This window comes from Spermophilus citellus, assembly GCF_964194105.1.
Source record: "Spermophilus citellus genome assembly, chromosome: 3".
In the NCBI taxonomy this organism is placed as follows: domain Eukaryota; kingdom Metazoa; phylum Chordata; class Mammalia; order Rodentia; family Sciuridae; genus Spermophilus; species Spermophilus citellus.
In genome coordinates this window covers 178,164,195-178,183,884 of record NC_138184.1, presented here as the reverse complement: position 1 = coordinate 178,183,884, position 19,690 = coordinate 178,164,195, and the positions used below count along the sequence as shown (strand labels likewise).

The following is a 19,690-nucleotide window of genomic DNA, read 5'->3' as shown; positions in this document are numbered from 1 at the left end:
AATTTTCTTGAAGTGTTCCTTGTACACTCTCTGTATCCCTCCATGCCTTGGTTATTTTGGTTCTGCATTTTTCTTATTGGAGGCTTCCTCAGATATTTGATAATCCTTTGTCATTTATCTTTCTTTGTTTTAGAATGAGGTATTAAGTACTGAGTTGGAAGCATTGAACTTAAGTGGGGGTTTAGGGCATACATCTTGAAATTCAACAGCTTCTTACAGAGATTTGAAACCAATTCTAGCATTCGGCCCCATTTTCAATCCCATTTAAGATGTCTGATTTGACAGTTTGAGACTTTTGACAAGTTGGGGATAGTGAAGGAGACTTGACTGTAAATCAGATTGACCAGCGTGTTTTCTCACCACTGGCTCTGGATTTCGCTTTTGTGAGTATGTAGACTCAGTTGCATCTGTTTACTTTGTAGCTTCTAGAGTTTTGTGGCAGTATTCTGTATGTTATCATGTCTTTGTCCTCTTGGGCTTATATAGATACATAAATAGGTAAATATGTTTAGCAGAAAGAAGCAGAATAAACCTTTAAGCTTTCTTCTTTAACTGGTGCATAATATTCCATTGTGAAGCTGCACTATAATTTACTTAACCAGCTACCAATAAGTCAGTATTCATGTAGTTGGCAATTTTTCTAGTATTTAGAGAGTTTTGTAAATCTCCATGTAAGTGGTATTTATTTCCTTAGAAATGATTTGGACCATATTTGTCAAATAGCTCTTCAGAAATGTTAACCTCTTCAGAGGGTATACCTGTCTTTATTTTCTAATATGTGATAGGATAGGGTTAGCCAATTTTTTTTTCTGAAAAGAATACAAAGTAAATATTTTAGGCTTTGCAGGCCATATGGTCCCTGTGCAGTGGGCTGCATGGCCATTGGATCATAGTTTGCCAACACTGGATATCAACACTGAATTAAAAAGGAAAATTTGATCTCCCTTATTTTTCATAACCTAGCACCCTGCTATAGTTCTACAGTCAATTTTTACACAATTTAAAATGTCTATAGGTGCCTAATAACTTTTTTAAGGGAAACTAATAGTCTTCAGGTACCCAGGGTCCACACCCACATAGTTGAAAAGTCCCATGAGGTTTTGCTGAGGATTCTACTCTGAGAATCGTGTGATTCTGAGGTCTTAGCAAATAGTGATTCTTTCTTCATCAGTCACTCTGTTTTTTTAAGGAGTTAATTGTATAGGGCACAGCTAAAATAACCTGAAGTGCCTACAAAAGCTAACCTCTGACTTCTTTAGCTGGGTGTCTCTGAGGCTCCTTAGTTGATTTCTGAAACTGATGCAAAACTATGGACCAGTGTTGGTTAAGAGGCTCACTCTGAGAAATTTGAAATTTAACCAAGTATTTCTCCTTTGAAAGACTGGTTTTCATTGTCTGCTTAAGCAGTCTTCTCAAGGAATGAGATGCAAGGGAGGGCTCTCCTTGTCTCTCCAGGTTAGCAGAAAAGCATGTTCCCTTCACAGCGATTAGCTGAGCCTGCCTGAGACTTTTGTGCCTGTCGTGGCCTGCCAGTTCCCTGCCTGCCTTCCCTGTGGCGTTTTAGCTGATCTGTGCTGTTTGTAGCCATATGGTCCCCTGAGCACGTGGCTTGGCTTCCCTGTCCCTGCTGCTGGATCTGTGGGCATTGCAGATTTCACAGACCTGAATAGCATTGCTGAGGGGAGGGGAAGTGGAAGTATGTCCTCAAGAGGTGTCTTCTCACTGTCCTGCTGGTTAGAGGCTTTGTGCTTGGCTCTCTGTCCCTGTGTGATAGTTTAAAGAAACAGAGCCCCAAACTGGGTGCTTTGAGACATTAAAAACCTGGAAGTATTTCCTGCCTTCAAGGAGCTTACCCTTTTGGACTTTTGTGGGGGAACCCTACATAGTTGATTGGCATTAGTGGCCGAGTCCAGTTTTGTAGATCATAGCTATTAGCTATCTGTGGATGCATTTGAATGTAACGGGTTTTGTCCTGATTATTTTTTGCTGTGCTTCCACTTGTACATGAGTTATTTAGCATCATAGCTGTAGATGGAGTCCACTGTTATGTCTCTGAGGCTTTCCCCCCAGTGTTTTCTGTTGTAAAATTCACATAATATAAAGTTTACTACCCTAATCATTTTAAATGTACATACAGTTCAGCGATATTAAGTATAGTCATATTGTTGTGCAGCTATCACCAGAATTCATCTTCAGGATTCTTTATTTTATAAAACTAAAACTATACCACTTAAATAATAATTGTCTCCCCATTCTTCGCTTTCATTAGCCCCTTGAAACTATCATTCTACTTTTTGTCTCTATGATATGGACTGCTCTAAGTAACTCATTTCAGTAGAATCATATGGTGTGTCTTTTTTGTAACTGGCTTATTTAGAATATGTCTCCAAACTTCATCCATGTTATAGCATGTGTCAGAATCTCCTTGCTTTTTAAGGCCAAATAGTGTTCCAGTCTATGTATACATTTTTAAACTTGTTTGCTTATCTGTTGATGGATACGGGGCTTGTTTACACATTTTAACTATGGTGAACAATGCTGCCACAAATTTGAGTGTAAAAGCATCTTTTGAATAACTTGTTTTCATTTCTTTTAAGTATGTACCAAGAAGTGGATTGCTGGTGATTTTATCTTTAAGTTTTTGAGGAACTGCTACCCTGTACCATTTGTATCTCCACCAGCACTACACAAAGGTTCTAATTTCTCTATATCCTCTCTAACATTTGGTATTTTCTGGATTTGTGTTGCTGTTTTTTGTTTTGGTACCAGGAATCGAAACCAGGGTGCTTAAGCGCTGATCCATATCCTCAGCTTTTTAAAAATTTTTGAGACGGGGGCTTGTGAAGTTGCTCGGGGCCTTGCTAAGTTGCTGAGGATGGTCTCAACCTTGTGATCTCTCCTGCCTCAGCATCCTGAGTTGTTGGGATTATAGGCATGCATCACCATTCCTGGTCATCCCTATCCCTTTTTATTTTTTTTTTTTGAGACAGGATCTCACTAAGTTGCTGAGGCTGGCTTTAAACTTGTGATCCTTCAGCTTAGCTTCCTGAGTCACTGAGATTATAGTGGGTAGGGCGCCCTTGCTCTTGGCTCATGTTTTTATGATAGTAGCTATCTTAGTGGGTATAAAGTAGTATTTCATAATTTTTGATTTGCATTTACCTTAATGATTAGTGGTATTGAACATCTTTTCCTGTGCTTATTTATCATTTGAAAATCTTTGTCTGTTTTAAAGTTCTCTGTGTGCCCAGCTTTTAGTTTTTGTGATCAAATCCAGAGCCTTTTATCTATTTTTGAATTGTGTTGTTGTTGGTGAGTTTTAGGAATTCTATATATGTTCTGGAAATTTGTTATCAGATATATGATCTGGAAATAGTTCCCATTCTGTGAGTTATTTTTATTTTGTTAGTAGTACTTTTGGTATACAAATTTTTAAAACTTTTATGCTGTCTAATTTGTCTATTTTTTGTTGTTAAGTTGCCTGTTGTCTTTGTTGTCATATTCAAGAAATCATTGCCAAATATGAAGTTATAAAGTTTTTGCCTTGTGAATTTTTCTAAGAATTTTGTAGTTTTAGACTTATGTATTTAAGTTATGGATGCACATTGAATTAGCTTTTAATATATGGTGTTAAATAAACATCCAACTTTGTTTTTTTTTTTTTTTTTTTTTTTTTTTTTGCATGTGGATATCCAGTTTTATCAGCATCATTTACTGAGAAGATTGTTCTTTTCTCATTGATGGTATTGACATCTTGTCAATAATCATTTGACCATATATCCAACAACTTTATTTCTGATGTGTATCCCAATGAGCTGTACGTCTGTTTTACCCTATAGTTTTGGTTATTGAGCTTTGCAGTAAGTTTTGAAATCAAGAAGTATGTGTCCTCCAGCTTTGTTCTTCCTTTTTCAGTTTGTTTTGGTAATTTGTGGTCCCTTAATATTTGATATGAATTTTATGATGAGTGTTCCTTTTCTTTTTTTTAAAATTTTTATTATTAGTTGTTCAAAACATTACATAGTTCTTGACATATCATATTTCATACATTTGATTCAAGTGGGTTATGAACTCCCATTTTTACCCCGTATACAGATTGCAGAATCACATCGGTTACACATCCACTTTTTTACATACTGCCATACTAGTGTCTGTTGTGTTCTGTTGCCTTTCCTATCCTATCCCCCCTCCCCTCCCTTCCCCTCCCATCTTCTCTCTCTACCCCATCTACTGTAATTCATTTCTCTCCCTTGTTTTTTTCCCCTTTCCCCTCACTTCCTCTTATATGTAATTTTGTATAACAGTGAGGGTCTCCTTCCATTTCCATGCAATTTCCCTTCTCTCTCCCTTTCCCTCCCACCTCTCGTCCCTGTTTAATGTTAATCTTCTTCTCATGCTCTTCCTCCCTGCTCTGTTCTTAGTTGTTCTCCTTATATCAAAGAAGACATTTTGGCATTTGTTTTTTAGGGATTGGCTAGCTTCACTTAGCATAATCTGCTCTAATGCCATCCATTTCCCTGCAAATTCCATGATGTTGTCATTTTTTAGTGCTGCATAATACTCCATTGTGTATAAATGCCACATTTTTTTTATCCATTCATCTATTGAAGGGCATCTAGGTTGGTTCCACAGTCTAGCTATTATGAATTGTGCTGTTATGAACATCGATGTAGCAGTATCCCTATAGTACACTCTTTTAAGGTCTTCAGGGAATAGTCTGAGAAGGGGAATAGCTGGGTCAAATGGTGGTTCCATTCTCAGCTTTCCAAGGAATCTCCATACTGCTTTCCAAATTGGCCGCACCAATTTGCAGTCCCACCAGCAATGTACAAGTGTACCCTTTTCCCCACATCCTCGCCAGCACTTGTTGTTGTTTGACTTCGTACTTCAAACTATACTACAGAGCAATAGTAACAAAAACAGCATGGTACTGGTACCAAAACAGGCGGGTGGACCAATGGTACAGAATAGAGGACACAGAGACCAATCCACAAAATTACAACTATCTTATATTTGATAAAGGGGCTAAAAGCATGCAATGGAGGAAGGATAGCATCTTCAACAAATGGTGCTCGGAAAACTGGAAATCCATATACAACAAAATGAAACCGAATCCCTTTCTCTCGCCATGCACAAAAGTTAACTCAAAATGGATCAAGGAGCTTGATATCAAATCAGAGACTCTGCATCTGATAGAAGAAAAAGTTGGCTCCTATCTACATATCATGGGTTCGGGCTCCAAATTCCTTAATAGGACACCCATAGCACAAGAGTTAATAACAGGAATCAACAAATGGGACTTACTTAAACTAAAAAGTTTTTTCTCAGCAAGAGAAACAATAAGAGAGGTAAATAGGGAGCCTACATCATGGGCACAAATTTTTACTCCTCACACTTCAGATAGAGCCCTAATATCCAGAGTATACAAAGAACTCAAATAATTAAACAATAAGAAAACAAATAACCCAATCAACAAATGGGCCAAGGACCTGAACAGACACTTCTCAGAGGAGGACATACAATCAATCAACAAGTACATGAAAAAATGCTCACCATCTCTAGCAGTCAGAGAAATGCAAATCAAAACCATCCTAATATACCATCTCACTCCAGTAAGATTGGCAGCCATTATGAAGTCAAACAACGAGTGTTCCTTTTCTATAAAACTTGTCTGTGGAATTTTGGTAGAGATCAAATGAAATCTATAAATTGTTTTGAGTAATATTGGTATTTTGACAATTAAGTCTTCTAATCCATGAACATGAAATGTGTCTCCACTTAACATAAGTTGTCTTAATTTCTCTTAACATATTTTTGTAGTAGTTTTTTTTTTTTTACTTCCTTAGTTAATTCTGAAGTATTTTCCTCTTTTTTCTATGATTGGAAATGCAGTTCTCATTTGAATTGTTAGCAGCTGATTTTGAGTGTTGGCTTTGTATCTTTCCATTTTGTGAATTTGTTTATTAATTCTAACAGTATTTGTGGGTTTTGTAGACATACATTATGTGAGAATAGTGATATTTTATTTCTTCCTTTTCAATTTGTTTGCCTTTGATTTCTTTTCCTTGCGTAGTTGCTCTAGGTAGAATTACTAGGACAATGTGGATTGGAAATGACTCTTTGATATGATTTTTAAGGAAGAATACTTCTTAATATTTGGAACATTATGTAGACTCTTTCAGTATGTTCTCTTATGGTAATATGGAGGGAACCAATAAAGTACTAACCATCTCCCTGATTTTTGTCATGACTTTCAAATGAAAAGGAAGTCTGGGTATGATTTGGCTAGAAGGGTGGCTGTTGCTGGTTTGAAGCTTATATTAGCAATCTAGCTTGCTCATTTGAATAAGAAAACATTAAAAATTTTAAAAATTTTTTAGTGACAGTTTTACAGCAGACAGTACAGGGAACTCTATCAAGTTATCCTTCTTCTTCCAATCTAGTTTGCCCTACTGGCTTACGTGTGTGGTACATTTGTTGTATGGTATGTTGTTATTAACTAAAGGTCTGCCTTTATTAGGTTTTCTTGATTTTTCTACTAATATCTTTTTTCTCTTCCAAAATAACCACATCATATTTAGTTATATTGCCTTAGCCTCCTCTTGGATATGACAGTGTCTTTCCTTGTTTTTCATGACGATAGTTTTGAAGAGTGCTGGTCAGGTAGTTTTTTAGGATGGCCCCTGTTGAAATGTGTCTAATGCTTGATTTCTGTTAGGGTTCATTTGATAGTATCTGATCTGAATTTGCTTAGGCCTAGAGGTTTTTCCATCATGGTATCATGATTCTTTCATTTTTTTTGGAGAACAGGCTAGAAGCTCTGCTTTCATGAGGGTCTGGGGAGAGCAGACATGGCATACAACCTTAAGGAGAAGTAGAAATAGCCAGATGTCATGATGTTAAAGAGGGAGAAGGGTATTTGCATCTCATTCCAGGTGAAAAGGATGCTCTCTGGTGGTGCCTGAAGAAGCCTTGTTTAGGTTGATGATTCTCTTGCTTCTTTCTGTTATTGAGATTTGGGGCAGCAATGAAGCTGTAGGTGGTTGTATCTGGGGAGCTATTGAAAGGGTCTTTCTAGCTCAGGAGGCTGTGCTAAGGCTCTTTGTTCCTCCCCTGCTTCTTGCTGCAGAGCTTAAAGAAACCACACAACAGCAGCTATTGACCACCCAGTGAGCACTGTGGATGAGCTCTGCAGATAGAGTATGGCAGAGGGCTGCAGAATTAGATGGATGTCCCTTGCCCTTGACAGATCTTGGTAGTTCTCTTGACTCGTGGCAGCCCTTACCCTGTACCTTGTCATCATTAACTATTGAGATTCAAGAAATGGGGAGGGAATGGGATTTAGTGCGTGCGTCTTATGTCCAGCTAGTGGTTTGCTCTGTATGGATTTCTGCTGCTGGGCTTTCAGTGCTCTCTCAGTGTGTATGTTGAGGGTGGCTGGATTAGGGATCCATAGCTTGTAGAGAAGGTGAGCATTATGGGCATACTTCAGTTACCTGATGAAAAGCACTAGAAATATTACTGTTCAAAGTGGTCTGCAATGGTGCCGACTAGCAGGCTTTGGATAGTAACTCCTCTGCATTTTACTTAGTGTATAGCATGGGACATAACCCAGTGTTTTATGGCTATTCCATGCCTATGCTTAGGAGCTCCTTATTCTCTGGACAGTAATGACATAATTTACAGAGAAATAGAAAACCATAACCACACACACACACACACACACACACACACACACACACAAGCGCGCGCATGTACTTACCTTACCCTCAACTCCCAGAAAAGTGAGCTTCACGTAGATGGCAGCGTCAGAGTACGCAGTTCCTGAAGAGGAGGTTTCTAATCAGGGAGATGCCGAGCAGAGTCTGCTGCTGTGGCCTAAAATTTACAGCTCCAAGAATCCATTCGCTGCTGCTGCTGCTGCTAACGCATTATAAGGCATGACGAATACTAGTACCTTGTCACAGGGTATGCTTAGATCTTCACATTCTAGAATCAGGGGGTGAAGGTGTGAGCACTGTGACACTTTCTCTAGTGTTATTCTTTGCAAGCATGACTAGGGTACAGAGAATGTTGAAAATGGTTGTCATGTCTTGATTATAGGAACTTCCCTGTTTTTTGCAATTAACAATTTAATAAGAGTATTGGTTAGAAAGAATTATAGATCTGTCCAGCATTGAAATTTTGGAAATAGTGTCCTTTGTGTACATTTGAGACACCAGAAGATTACCTTATTATTCTTCAGCTATCCTTTTGAAGGAGGAACTGTATTGATTGGCTGTATTAGCTGTTTTCCTTGGAATGGCTTAGAGGAATTTTTTCTTCCCTTTGGTTTGAAGTTAGAATAGCAGAATAAATAGCACATATTGTGTAAATCTCACCCCTTAAATATTCTACCATCCATTTTCCTTTAACACAAATGTAAGATTTTAAAGGAATAGGGAAATCATTAGCTGGGGCCTTTCTATTTTGGTCAGTCATTCTCTGCTGGTATCTTTAAGGAAAACATTCTATTACAGTGAGAATTTCTACCTGGCACTAATGTGACTAGGTTGCAATAGAAATAAGATCTAGTTTTTTTTTTTTTTTTTCAGTTACTGAACCTAAATTTTTGGTTATACCTTCTAATTAGTTCTTAGGTTCTAATCTCATGGACATACAATTTTTCTGATTGGTGTAAGGGGCTCTTTGGAGGGTCCTATACCCTTTGGTACCACCCATATCTAGATAACCAACCCTGGACCTTGGTCCTGGTGTGACCATATGTCATACCTTTTGTTACTTTTTATCTTCTATCAAGTTTTTTTCTGCCCAGGTGATTTTTGGGTTCTGGCTCTTTGGATTTTAGCATTTTGCTTTCTTAATCTGTCATAAAGGTTATAACAGAATGGTTATGGTTATTAGAGGCTTTCTTTTTTGTTGCTGCCTCAGTTACAAATTATTCTGATGTATAGTAGACATTTTTTAAAAATTCCCTTCTCGTAATCTACTCAGTTCTTTCTCAGATCCTTCATTACTTTGCTGATCCCTGCCTGTTCCTCATACTCTTCCATTATTCATCGTGGCCAGGACCTGGGATATCCTTCCATCCTCCAGCCATAGCCTGACAGTGGACGATTTGGAGCTTGGTTCCAACTGTCATCTTTCTTTTTTTTCATTTATTCTGTTTGATAGCACTTGGCTCCTGCCACTTCCTGTTGTGCATAATTTCTCACTTGTTTTTTTTTTTTTTTTTCTTTTTTGGTTTCTTCAGATTATTTCTTAAAGCATTCTTTGTTTTTGGTTTGTGGATGGCTGGCTCTATGGGAAAAAGTAGAGAATAGCTGTTATTGGAGGAGTCTGTAAGTAAATGGCTGTATTTTGTGCTAAAAGATGCTAAAAGCTCTTACTTAGGTCTTCCCTGGGCACCGAGGTTCACATCTGTAATCCCATTGACTTGTGTGGCTGAGGTAGGAGGATCACAAGGTCAAGGCCAGCCTAAGCAATTTAGCAAGACCCTGTCTCAAAAATTATGAAAAAGGAGTGGGATATAGCTCATGATGATGACCAGCATGGATGAAACCTGGGTTCAATTCCTAATATCTTAAAAAAAAAAAAAAAATCTTGGGCCTTCCAGGAAATAGAGAGGCCTCCTTTAAGATTCTTCCCGTGTGACATTATGGCAAAGAAGTGTCTAGCTGCTTTTGTGTCGTGCATAAAAGAGAAAGGAAATTTTGCCAGTCTACTCTCACTGTGTGGCAGCTGACCCTATAGTTTGTTCAGCCACCTGGTGGTTCCTGATGGGCCCTGATTGAAGCACAGAAGAGTTTGATTTTTATTCTGCAGATGCAGTAGATAGTGACAGTGTTTGTAGTCAGTAGCTACCTTGTAGCAAAGTATTGCTTGCAAAAATACCAAACAGCCTTGAAACAACAGGGTCTGAATATAATTGAGTGAATTGTAGACTGCTGACTGTATTATGGGTTCTGGTTGTAATCTTGTTGTGGCACTACCCCTGTTTGAATGGAATTTTATTCTGCACACATTGGGTGGAATGTTCTAATAACCTTCACAGAGGAATATTTGTGCTTTTGCCTTTCAAATATTCTTGTAGTCCATACTCAAAAGTTAATCTTTTCTGTTAAGAGTGTGGGTACAACATTAATGATTTTGGTTTCCACAACAGAGAAGTCCATAGTAGTGCTCTGGAAAAAAGGTGGCTTAAGTAGCTGAGGAATTATCTTAGTAATTTAATGTTTCTGCCTGTGCGATTAATAGCTAAGCATCTCCTTTCCCATGCCGAGATGACAGTTCTTTTTGTCCTATACTTGCCTTTGATTTTTTGCCTCTGTTGGGCCATTTTTTTCTCATCTAGTGCTGGTATCTTTTTCTAATCCAAACCTTGCCTCTTCTCCTAGATTCGTATTGAGATAGGGATTTTGATTTTAGTTTAAAACCTGTTTCAAGGAAAATCTTCAATAACATGTAGGGACTGGATTTCCAGTTCTTAAGCTTTATAGATAACCACATGTCTTGGTTAGGGCAAAAGATAAAAAGGATTGACCATCTTTGTGATGATATAGATTCTGTCTTGCTAAGAAATCATTGTAAAGTCTCTGGGAACTGATAATTATAGCAATTTTTTCTGAGTTTGCTAACGATGAAGGATGATATTAGATCTTCCCGAAATGGCTGTCGATCTTGTTTTCTGCCTATGACTATGGTGGGCCTTGCTCCTAGATGTGTGGAGTAGACATTGAAAACCAGTGTGAACATTTTTGCCTTCTTGTCTTCAGGTGATGCAGGTTCTGAATGCTGATGCCATTGTTGTGAAGCTGAACTCGGGAGATTACAAGACCATTCACCTGTCTAGCATTCGACCACCGAGGCTGGAAGGGGAGAACACACAGGTGAGAAAATGCAAGCAGCCAAGCCTCTGTGCCAAAACTAAAGGGAAGAAGCTAGAGAATCAATTAAATGGTACATATATGTGAGAATGCAAAAGGACAAGTATTTTTAAATCCCAAAAGTAGTATTTCCTGATATTCGCAGACTGGTTTCCATTGGGCAGGTCTTCGCATCTTCTGAAACATTTAGGATAGACACTATTGGCTTCTCCTGAGGGGGCTTGAGAGCAATTAGGATTGGGATATATGAGATGGCAAGATAACAAGATCTGATTTTTCTGTGAAGGAGAGGAGAAACTATCTCATCTATGTGGTAGTAGAGCTTATTTCTGCTAGTCATTTTAATTTGATAATTCCTTATAGTTTTGTTTTAGAAAGAAATGTATATTTGTGTATATATATTCTCTGGGATCACCTAAATGTTTTGCAAGTGGTAACTATAATTAGTTAATACTATTCTGTGCTACTTGTTGAATCTTTTGGCTAAATGTGTGCTTTGCTAACTAACATGTATGACTTGGGTCTGTTAGTTTTGAGATACTACACTTTGAATGAAAACTCTTAGGAGTTAGTAGTCAGCATGCAGCTTGTCAGTTTTTTTCTGTTTTAAATTTTGTAGTTATTTTCTTTCTTTCCAAGTTGTGAGAGATTGAGGATAAGGAATGAGGTTGAACATTTTCTTAGTTTTGATACATCTGTTTTACAGACATTGTTTGCACTCCTGTTACCTCTGGTAACTACAGTATCTGTCTTCACTAGTTATGGGACTAGGTCTTTGGTGAGAGCCACCAGACTCAGTATTTGGACAGTTTTCTGAAATTAAATATCGTGATTGAAGTCAGTGCTGTTGACTCTCTCTTTTTATTTTATCCCCTTTTGTAGTTCTAAAGATGTAAAATTAGATTTTCCAATGTTTTGCACATATACATGTCATGGTGCATTCACAAGTTGAAATTCATACCCTGTTTTCATTTATGTGAGAGTTTATAGACAGCCCATAATAGTAAAATAAAAATATGATTGTCTTTTGAATCAGATCATGCATAAAAACACATCCAGGATGGGTGATTTGAATGTCTGGCCAATCAGTTCATTCTCTTTCTTTTTTCTCCATAGAGGAGACAATTTAATGCAGCAAACAGTATTGTGATAAGGTTGAGAATTTAAATGCATGAAAGCCTAGAAATGCCAAAATGAGGTTCTTTCAGTAACTGTAGCTGTGCGTCATTGCACAAAGTAAATATACATCTCCAATTTTATCAGTATTGGGAGTAGTCCACAATTCTGCATCTGTGCCCTACAGTTGGAATTCAGGTTCCCACAGCAACCACAACTTTGAAATTCTCGAATGTTAATTTTTGTGCCTGCATCATCAGCCAAAGTATTATGTTAATGTAGACTATGTAGCTGAATTTTCAGCAGTCTTAGGAGGGTAAGGGGTGGTCTTTGTAGCTTAGGTAGGTGATTGCAGGGTTTTCAAAAAAAATCCTAACCTACTGAGAATTTTAAGTTTTTCCAGGATTTTGTTGAAGCTCCTCAGTGAGTGAAAGATGGATTTCCCTTAACCTAAAGGCTGATGAGAAGTTGTTGGAATATATTTCCTAATTTGGGCAGGATCTTGATTATATAATTTGTGTTCCCTACTGAGGTGGGTTACCTCTTTTTTCTTTTGTTTTGGTGTTCTCTCCTGAGAGCATACTCCATGTTTAAAAAGTTTGAAGTAAGGCTTAGCTATAACAGTCTATAACATACGGCTTTTGAGGGAAATAAGGAATGATTTCCATTATTTTTTCATTAGTGTACTACAGGGTCCCATAAGAAATAAGGTAATATAATACACCTTCAGTACGATGGTGGAGGGCACCCTGGAGAACCCAGATGTGGTGGGTGGACTGGGAAGGTTTTCTAGAACAACTACTATACATTGAAGTGCTCAAGTTAGCAAGTGGGAGGGAGGGTACTTCAGGCAGCACTGTCTGGTAGATCCATGAAGTGAGCCACGTAGGCCAGACTGTTTTGTTACTTAAAATTTTCAAGTAGCTTCATTTAAAAACTTTATTAACATTACCTTTCATATATTTTATTTGACTTAGCATATCCAAAATATTATCATTTCAACAATGAATGTTAAAACATTAATGAGATAGTGTCCCCCCCCCACCACCTTTTTAAAAACTAAGTCTTTGAAATCTGTTGTGTATTTTATACTTGTTCCATATCTCAATTCCTTCTAGCATGTTTCAAGGACTCAAAAGCTACATAAGCATAGTGGCTACTATTGTGGACAGCACAGTTCTAGAAATTCCCAAGTTCAGCTCGTAATCAACAAGTACTTTCATTTATGTCATGGGCCATGGAGAAAAAAGTTCCAGTTCAGGGAGAGTGCATTATCTGGGAAGGTTTCTTTGTGGAAGTGACATTTAACTCCTGAAGGATGTTTAGAACTAGCTAGATGAAAGTATGGGAAAACATGACCCAGCAAGCAGCCATGACAATAATTGGGTGAATTTTGGGGACTCGAGACATATGCCCATTGTGGATGATGGTGTGTGACTGGTATGTCACCTTGTGACATGAAATTTTAGGGCCAGATCATAATATGTCCTGTAAACATCTCAGGATACTCAGGAAGGGAGAGAGAATGTGGGCCATATAATGAACTGCAAGTAATTTTGTACAACTAAATAGAATATAGTTTAACATTAGGGATTGGTAAGAAATGGACTTGGTAATCAGTCAGGGGCCATGTGTTGAAATCTTTTTATGCCAGGTCTTTTAGGTTTTGAAGAATTTTAAACCAGGGAATGGCATGTTTGAATTTAAGAACTCTTGTGTTGGTGGTTTGAATTCATAAGATATGAAAGCAATTTGCATTTGTACAAGAAGGTCATAACAGATCAAAACTGATCTGCAGCAAGGAGTTCTGGTTTTTCTTTTGATAAGCCTTCATTGACCTCGGCCCTGGGGGAGAATGGTGTGATGCTTGAGAACTGTGGGTGTTGTGCCAGTGCTTCCTCTTCACACTAGAGGATTCAGAGTACTTGCCTTTCTGCTTAAAGAATTTCCCAAAGCTCTTATAATTTATGAGTATAAGATTCTTCTCTAGGGGCTGGGGGTATAGCTGAGTGGTAGAGTGCTTGCCTAGCATGTGTGAGACACTGGGATCAACCCTCCGCACCACATAAAAATAAGTACATAAAATAAAGTTATTGTAGCCATCTACAACTAAAAATGTTACAAACAAAAAAGATTCTCCTCTATGCTTAATTTAAAGTTAACAGAGATTTATAATGTGGGTGTAGGAAGAAAGATCACCTGAGATCCCAGTGTGGCTATAACCATATATATGGAAAGAGTTGGCAGTAGGCATCCCCTTGGAGTCGTGGGTTTCTGGTTTCCCTTACTGCGTCCCATCTGTTCTTGTGGCTACAAGGGGGCCCAATCAAGTGTTCAAGGCAGAGATGTTAGGGCCAAGACCTCTGTTAGCTCATATGGCACCTTTCTGCAAATTAGAGAAGGGTGTCCCCTCCTCCAGGGAGCCTCACATCAGGGCACTTGGTAAATGGAACAGAGGTGAATGTCAGTTTCTATTCTGTTTGTCTCTTTGGCCTGGTGCCCTCATGAAAGACATAGCTCGCTGAGAACACGTGCTTGCCCTAGTTAGGATAGGGCTGGTAGAACCTCCAAGGAAAATGTTGGAGGGTATGTTTTGGTTATTGGAAATGATGCAGAAACATAGGGTGCTTGAAGATTGTTTAGAGATAAAGATATGTGATGGATGGTGTGGATTGTGAAACAAACAATTGGGAGATTACTTTCTAGTTATTGGGTGTTTTTTAGGGGTCATTGGCTTTGAAATGGAGCAAAATATAACCTGATAGCTTTTATGGTATTGGAGCATTTTCTAAACCAAAGAGCCAAGTGGGAGAGGGTGCAGATTAGGAATTGGAGGAGATGGTAAAGAAGGGGATCTTCGGCATGATCACCCTCAAGCGCAGGCAGATGGTATGCAGAGATTCCCGTTGTGGGAAAGGCCTCCCTATGAGCTCCTAGATGAGGACCTAATGGGGCTTGCCTTTCAAGAAAGCAGTGAGGATATTCTTTTAGTTTCTCTTCCTTATGCCTTAAAAACTCTAGTAGCCTGTCATCAACTAATATAGATCTGTGAGACATGTATAAATTTGGGGGATAATAGGGCAAATTGGATTTTTCTCTTTGGCCCACAAAGACAGGTTTATTTCTCTTAAATTATACAGGAAGAAAAGGTTTTGCCCAAGGCTAACTGTATACTTCTTCTCCCCCTTTTGGGTTATTTTCTTTTCTTTTCTTTTTTTTTAAAGAGAGAGTGAGAGAGGAGAGAGAGAGAGAGAGAGAGAATTTTTAATATTTATTTTTTAGTTCTCGGCGGACACAACATCTTTGTTGGTATGTGGTGCTGAGGATCGAACCCGAGCCGCACGCATGCCAGGCGAGCGCGCTACCGCTTGAGCCACATCCCCAGCCCTTGGGTTATTTTCTAATTGGAAGTACTTGGACAAAACACTGATCAAAGGAGTAGTTCTCACCAGGGCACCTACTTTCCAGTGTTACCTAAGATTTGCAGGTAGTTTCTGACCCTGTGTGTTCATGGAAAATATAATGGAAGAGTTCCAAGCAGGAGTGTGTGGTATTTCCCTCAGAGGATTCTAGTGGGATGTGTCAGGTGGTGTTTATCGTTTCTAGATTACTTAGGGTGAATCCATTGTGGACTCTTGGACGTTTGCTCCTTCAGGCTGAAAGCAGTGGGGAACACTCACATGTGGTGCTCTTGTGAACCCAGACATGCATCAGGGTTTCTCTAAAGGTAGGGCTTGTTTTATCCAGTTGTTTGCCATAAAGAAATAAGTGCTAAGTCTTGGAGAAAGGCTATGGGTTTTCTGAGCTTCTGCCTTGAAGGAGGTAGCACATTGTGCAATCTCAGGACTTCCTAAGGAGCGCTTGGCTTTGATCTGAAACTGGAAAGCCTAGTGCTCTATTGCCCAGGGCTGCTGTGGACTTTGTGTTACACTTAGAGTGTTAATGACAAAGGAAACAGCCCCTAGGCGTCTGATGAAGGGGCTGACTTATTCCCCCATGAAGTCTGCTCTGGCAGTGCTATTATAGTTGGTGAAGAGATACTGGAGCTGAAATTTACCTTGAAAACAGGTACATAATTTACCCAACCCCCAGATGTTTAGTGTTGAAAGTTTGCTTTCAGCTGCAGGGCCTTTTCTCAAACTCCTTTCTCCCCTCCTTGCTCCTTTCTTCCCTTCTCTCTCTGGCTCTGTGTCTATTTCTGTGCCCCCCCCCCCCCCCCCCCCCCCCGCCAGTAGTTGAGTTTAGTGCTCTGGGGGGTGTGGATGTCATCTCCTCTTGCCCTGTGCCGCCCCCCCCCCCCCCCCGCCCCCCAGTCTGGTGCTATCAATGCCTATTCAGTTTCATTCACCCTGTCTTTCAGCCTCCTCCCTATGAACTCACTCAACTCACAAAGGTTCTTTCACCCCAGGGCCTCTAAATATTCAGACCTGGGCACTAAAGGACTCGATTTATTAAAGCTGCAATCAGCCCCATCTCCCTGAGTCCTTCATTTTTGGGAGTTGTCTCCTAGGTCTGGGTTTCCTGAGCAGGCAGTTGGTAGAGAGAGGAGCTGTAGGTAGGTGCATTATCAGTGATGCCCTGGGATTCTTCAGGCTTTTTGTCAGAGGCAAGGCCGCTTCCGGTTCTGATAACTCCATTCCTTGTACAGGGCCCCAGGGTGCTTTGCCATTTAGGTACGTTTAAAAGCACTTCTCAACTTATTCCCTCTAGTTTAGATTTCTGAAAGCAAGATGACTGGTCCCTCTGGTTCCTCAGGCAGACGATGCTGCCACTGAACGCATACCAACAAAAAGCTGTGGGGTTGGAAGTCCCTAAGTAAAGTAGGGGCAAACCAATAAACCTCCTGACTGTGATCTTTCGCTTGTGACTAGAGCATAAGGCAAATAGCAAATTAGAGAGGGACTCTAGCTTGGCATTAAGGACCTTGGAGAAAAGCAAAGGCTCTTTGAAATGGATATAGCATTTCACTGGTTTCCAATGGAGAGATTTGGGGACTGCAGCAATGTGATCAAAAGACATAGAATATGTCAGGGCTGGCAGTGGCATTCTGTACCAGTTTCAGATTTGTTTGATCTGAGTATTTTTGAGACGAACACTTGAAATCTCCTTTGTTAGAAGACAGAAAAAAATTACTATTAGGAGATTATGGGTGGGTCTTTGCTCACCTATTTAAGATTCTAGAATGTGTTTGTCCTGTTTTCTAAGATTAAAATCTAAGTGCCATCACTTAAAATATCCCTGTGACCTGCTCTTCAGCTGGAGAGGTCACTGGGGCCAAGCCTGACTCCTTGTGATGAGGTCAAGACATTGGGTATCTATCTAGATAGATAGCACTTTCCTAAAAAAGCATATTCCACTGATCTTTTTAAGTGAATTTTAAACTGGAGAAGACAGCATGTGCCTATCTTGTTGCCATTTGATTTGCTTTCTACTTCCTATTATAAATTATATTTCCTTTAGTTCTATATCCGTTTCCCATTATCTTGCTTCTCTCTTTCAAATAATTTTTGTGGGATTTTAACAATCTCCTAGTGGGTCTTGGTGGTTAATCCTCTGAACCTTGTGCATTTACCTCTTTCAATCCATCTCTCTCTTTCTTCTGTTCCTTTAATCATCACTATCACACAATTCTACATTTTTTCATTTATCTAAATCTTCCTTGTGCTGTATGTTCATATTTCTTGCCTCTTCTCAGTCCTCCCAGCTGCAGTAATTCTCTGTTGTTTCTGGAATTGACTGCACCATCATATTCCTGTGACCATCTAACATCCTTGCTGTTCTAGGGCAACTGTCTTTCTTCACAGCCCCTTGAGGCCCCAGACTTCCATACACTTAGTCTTTCCCTTCTCCATCACATCCTGTAAGTACTGTTTATTTATGTGCACACCTACTTGCCATTGTGAAGTCTCAAGTCTGCTGAGGCCAGGAGTGGTATGGTTATATCATTGTAGCCCCTTTCAGAATCTTGCCCAGGGCTGTGAGTACATTAGGCATTTTTCAAGTGTTTAAAATCGAACTATCTGCTGAGGTATCAGAACTAGTTCCATATATTGCCTTTGAGTGAGCAGCCATTTTGCCACCTCACCCAAATCCACATCTCATCTCCTTGATTGCTTTAGAACGCCATTTCAGCTGGAGCCAGTGTCCTGGTGTCTAATAGTCCAAGGAGAGAGATTCTGCACTCTTGTTTTTTTCTGCTTCCGAATCGGATTGCTAGTTTTGCTGGCTTGGACACACATAGTGTTCTGTAGCACTTCCTCTTTCCCACTCCCAGTTTACTAGTTGCTGCCATTGGGTTGACTAACCCTGCCTCTCCTCATGGTGGTGTTCTTCATAATGTATCTTCCATTAGCACAGCACAGATTGGGTTCAGTCCAACAGAGGGATTAATTTCAGGGTTTTAAGTGCCTTTGAAGATTGGTCCCCAGTTGGTTTTGTTTTAGCACCTTTACTATTATTCAGGCTTTTCTGAATATCTTCCTTTCATAGTAGTTTGTGTATTTTGATTCGTTGAAGTGTTTATGTGGACTTTTTTACTTAGGGCTATATGTTTTTTCCCCTCCTGTGGTCGACCTTGTTGGTTGTCAGATTATTTCTTTGCTGGAACTAATTTTAAAATCAATTAGAGAGCTTTCCCTTCATCTTTCTCTCTTTATTTATGAGATACTGATTGCAGAGCTACCTACACTGTGTTTAGATAAATTACCTTTTTAAAAATTTTTTATTTTGCATAACATTTATATTCAAGGCAAGTTTAGTGCAGTCAGCCAGTGCTTTGCATTTTTTTGCAGGCCAGGGCTGTAGGTTTCATTCCTTGGTGGGCTAATTAGCTTTGGACTGGGAGAATTTTGTTCAGTTCAAAAACCACACATTTAAGTTCCTCATGTATTATAGGCCCTTATGGTTCTGGGAACTTATTTTTATTAGTAAGGTGTTTATAGATTTAGGGACTAATGTCTGATCCTGACCAGCGGGTGTTGAGGTCAGCAGGTGAACTTTAGATGGGATGATGGATTATGGACAAGACAGCATTGGTTCATGCTACTGTTTCAGCAAAGGCTTTTCAGAACTCAGACTAGAAGGGGAAGCTGAAGGACACAGATGCTTGCTTTTTTCCCTAGCAAATGACAGGCCTATTGCTTAGGCATATTTTTGATGTCACTTTTCATTTCAGCCTTTCTTTGAAAATCTGAGGCCAATTTATGGGTTGTTCACATTCTTACAGTCCTTAATCTATCCTCTACTGTATACCTGCCTGTTTTGGGCTGTAGATGTCTTTGCCTGGTTCAGTATCTTACTGGTGGCAAATGGGTAGGGTACTATTTCTAATAGAGATTCTAAGTAGAATCTCTGTGCAGTGTGGCTTGAAGACATTCTGGAGACTTTGTTTTCCCTATCTTTTCATTTCTCTGCTATAATATAATTAGTTTTGTAATTCCCCTCATCTTTGTTTCACTGTATTGGCCCTGAGTGAGATTAAAGAATATACCCTTTATGTGGGGGAATCTGTTGCATTTTGGGGTTTAGATGTTGGCTGCCAGAATTTGGTGGCTTCTGCTGAACTGATGATTCTGGAGACATCCACATTGGATGCCTATAGTTTCTAATTTCTGCCTTTAAATATCCTCCCCGCCCCCCTTCTGCCTTTTTCCCTCTCCTCTACTCAGTTTAATTTTTCTGGGTCAAGT

The 19,690-nt window shown here is 39.3% G+C and overlaps 1 protein-coding gene across 1 annotated transcript in view; it reads left to right on the top strand.

Annotated features, from left to right (window-relative positions):
* SND1 (staphylococcal nuclease and tudor domain containing 1) overlaps positions 1–19,690 on the top strand; it is a 413,715-nt gene that overhangs the window by 56,961 nt on the left and 337,064 nt on the right. The window contains exon 10 of the mRNA XM_081283716.1: positions 10,776–10,889. Within this exon, the coding sequence (XP_081139842.1) occupies positions 10,776–10,889 (114 nt within the window). The remainder of the gene's footprint in view (positions 1–10,775; positions 10,890–19,690) is intronic.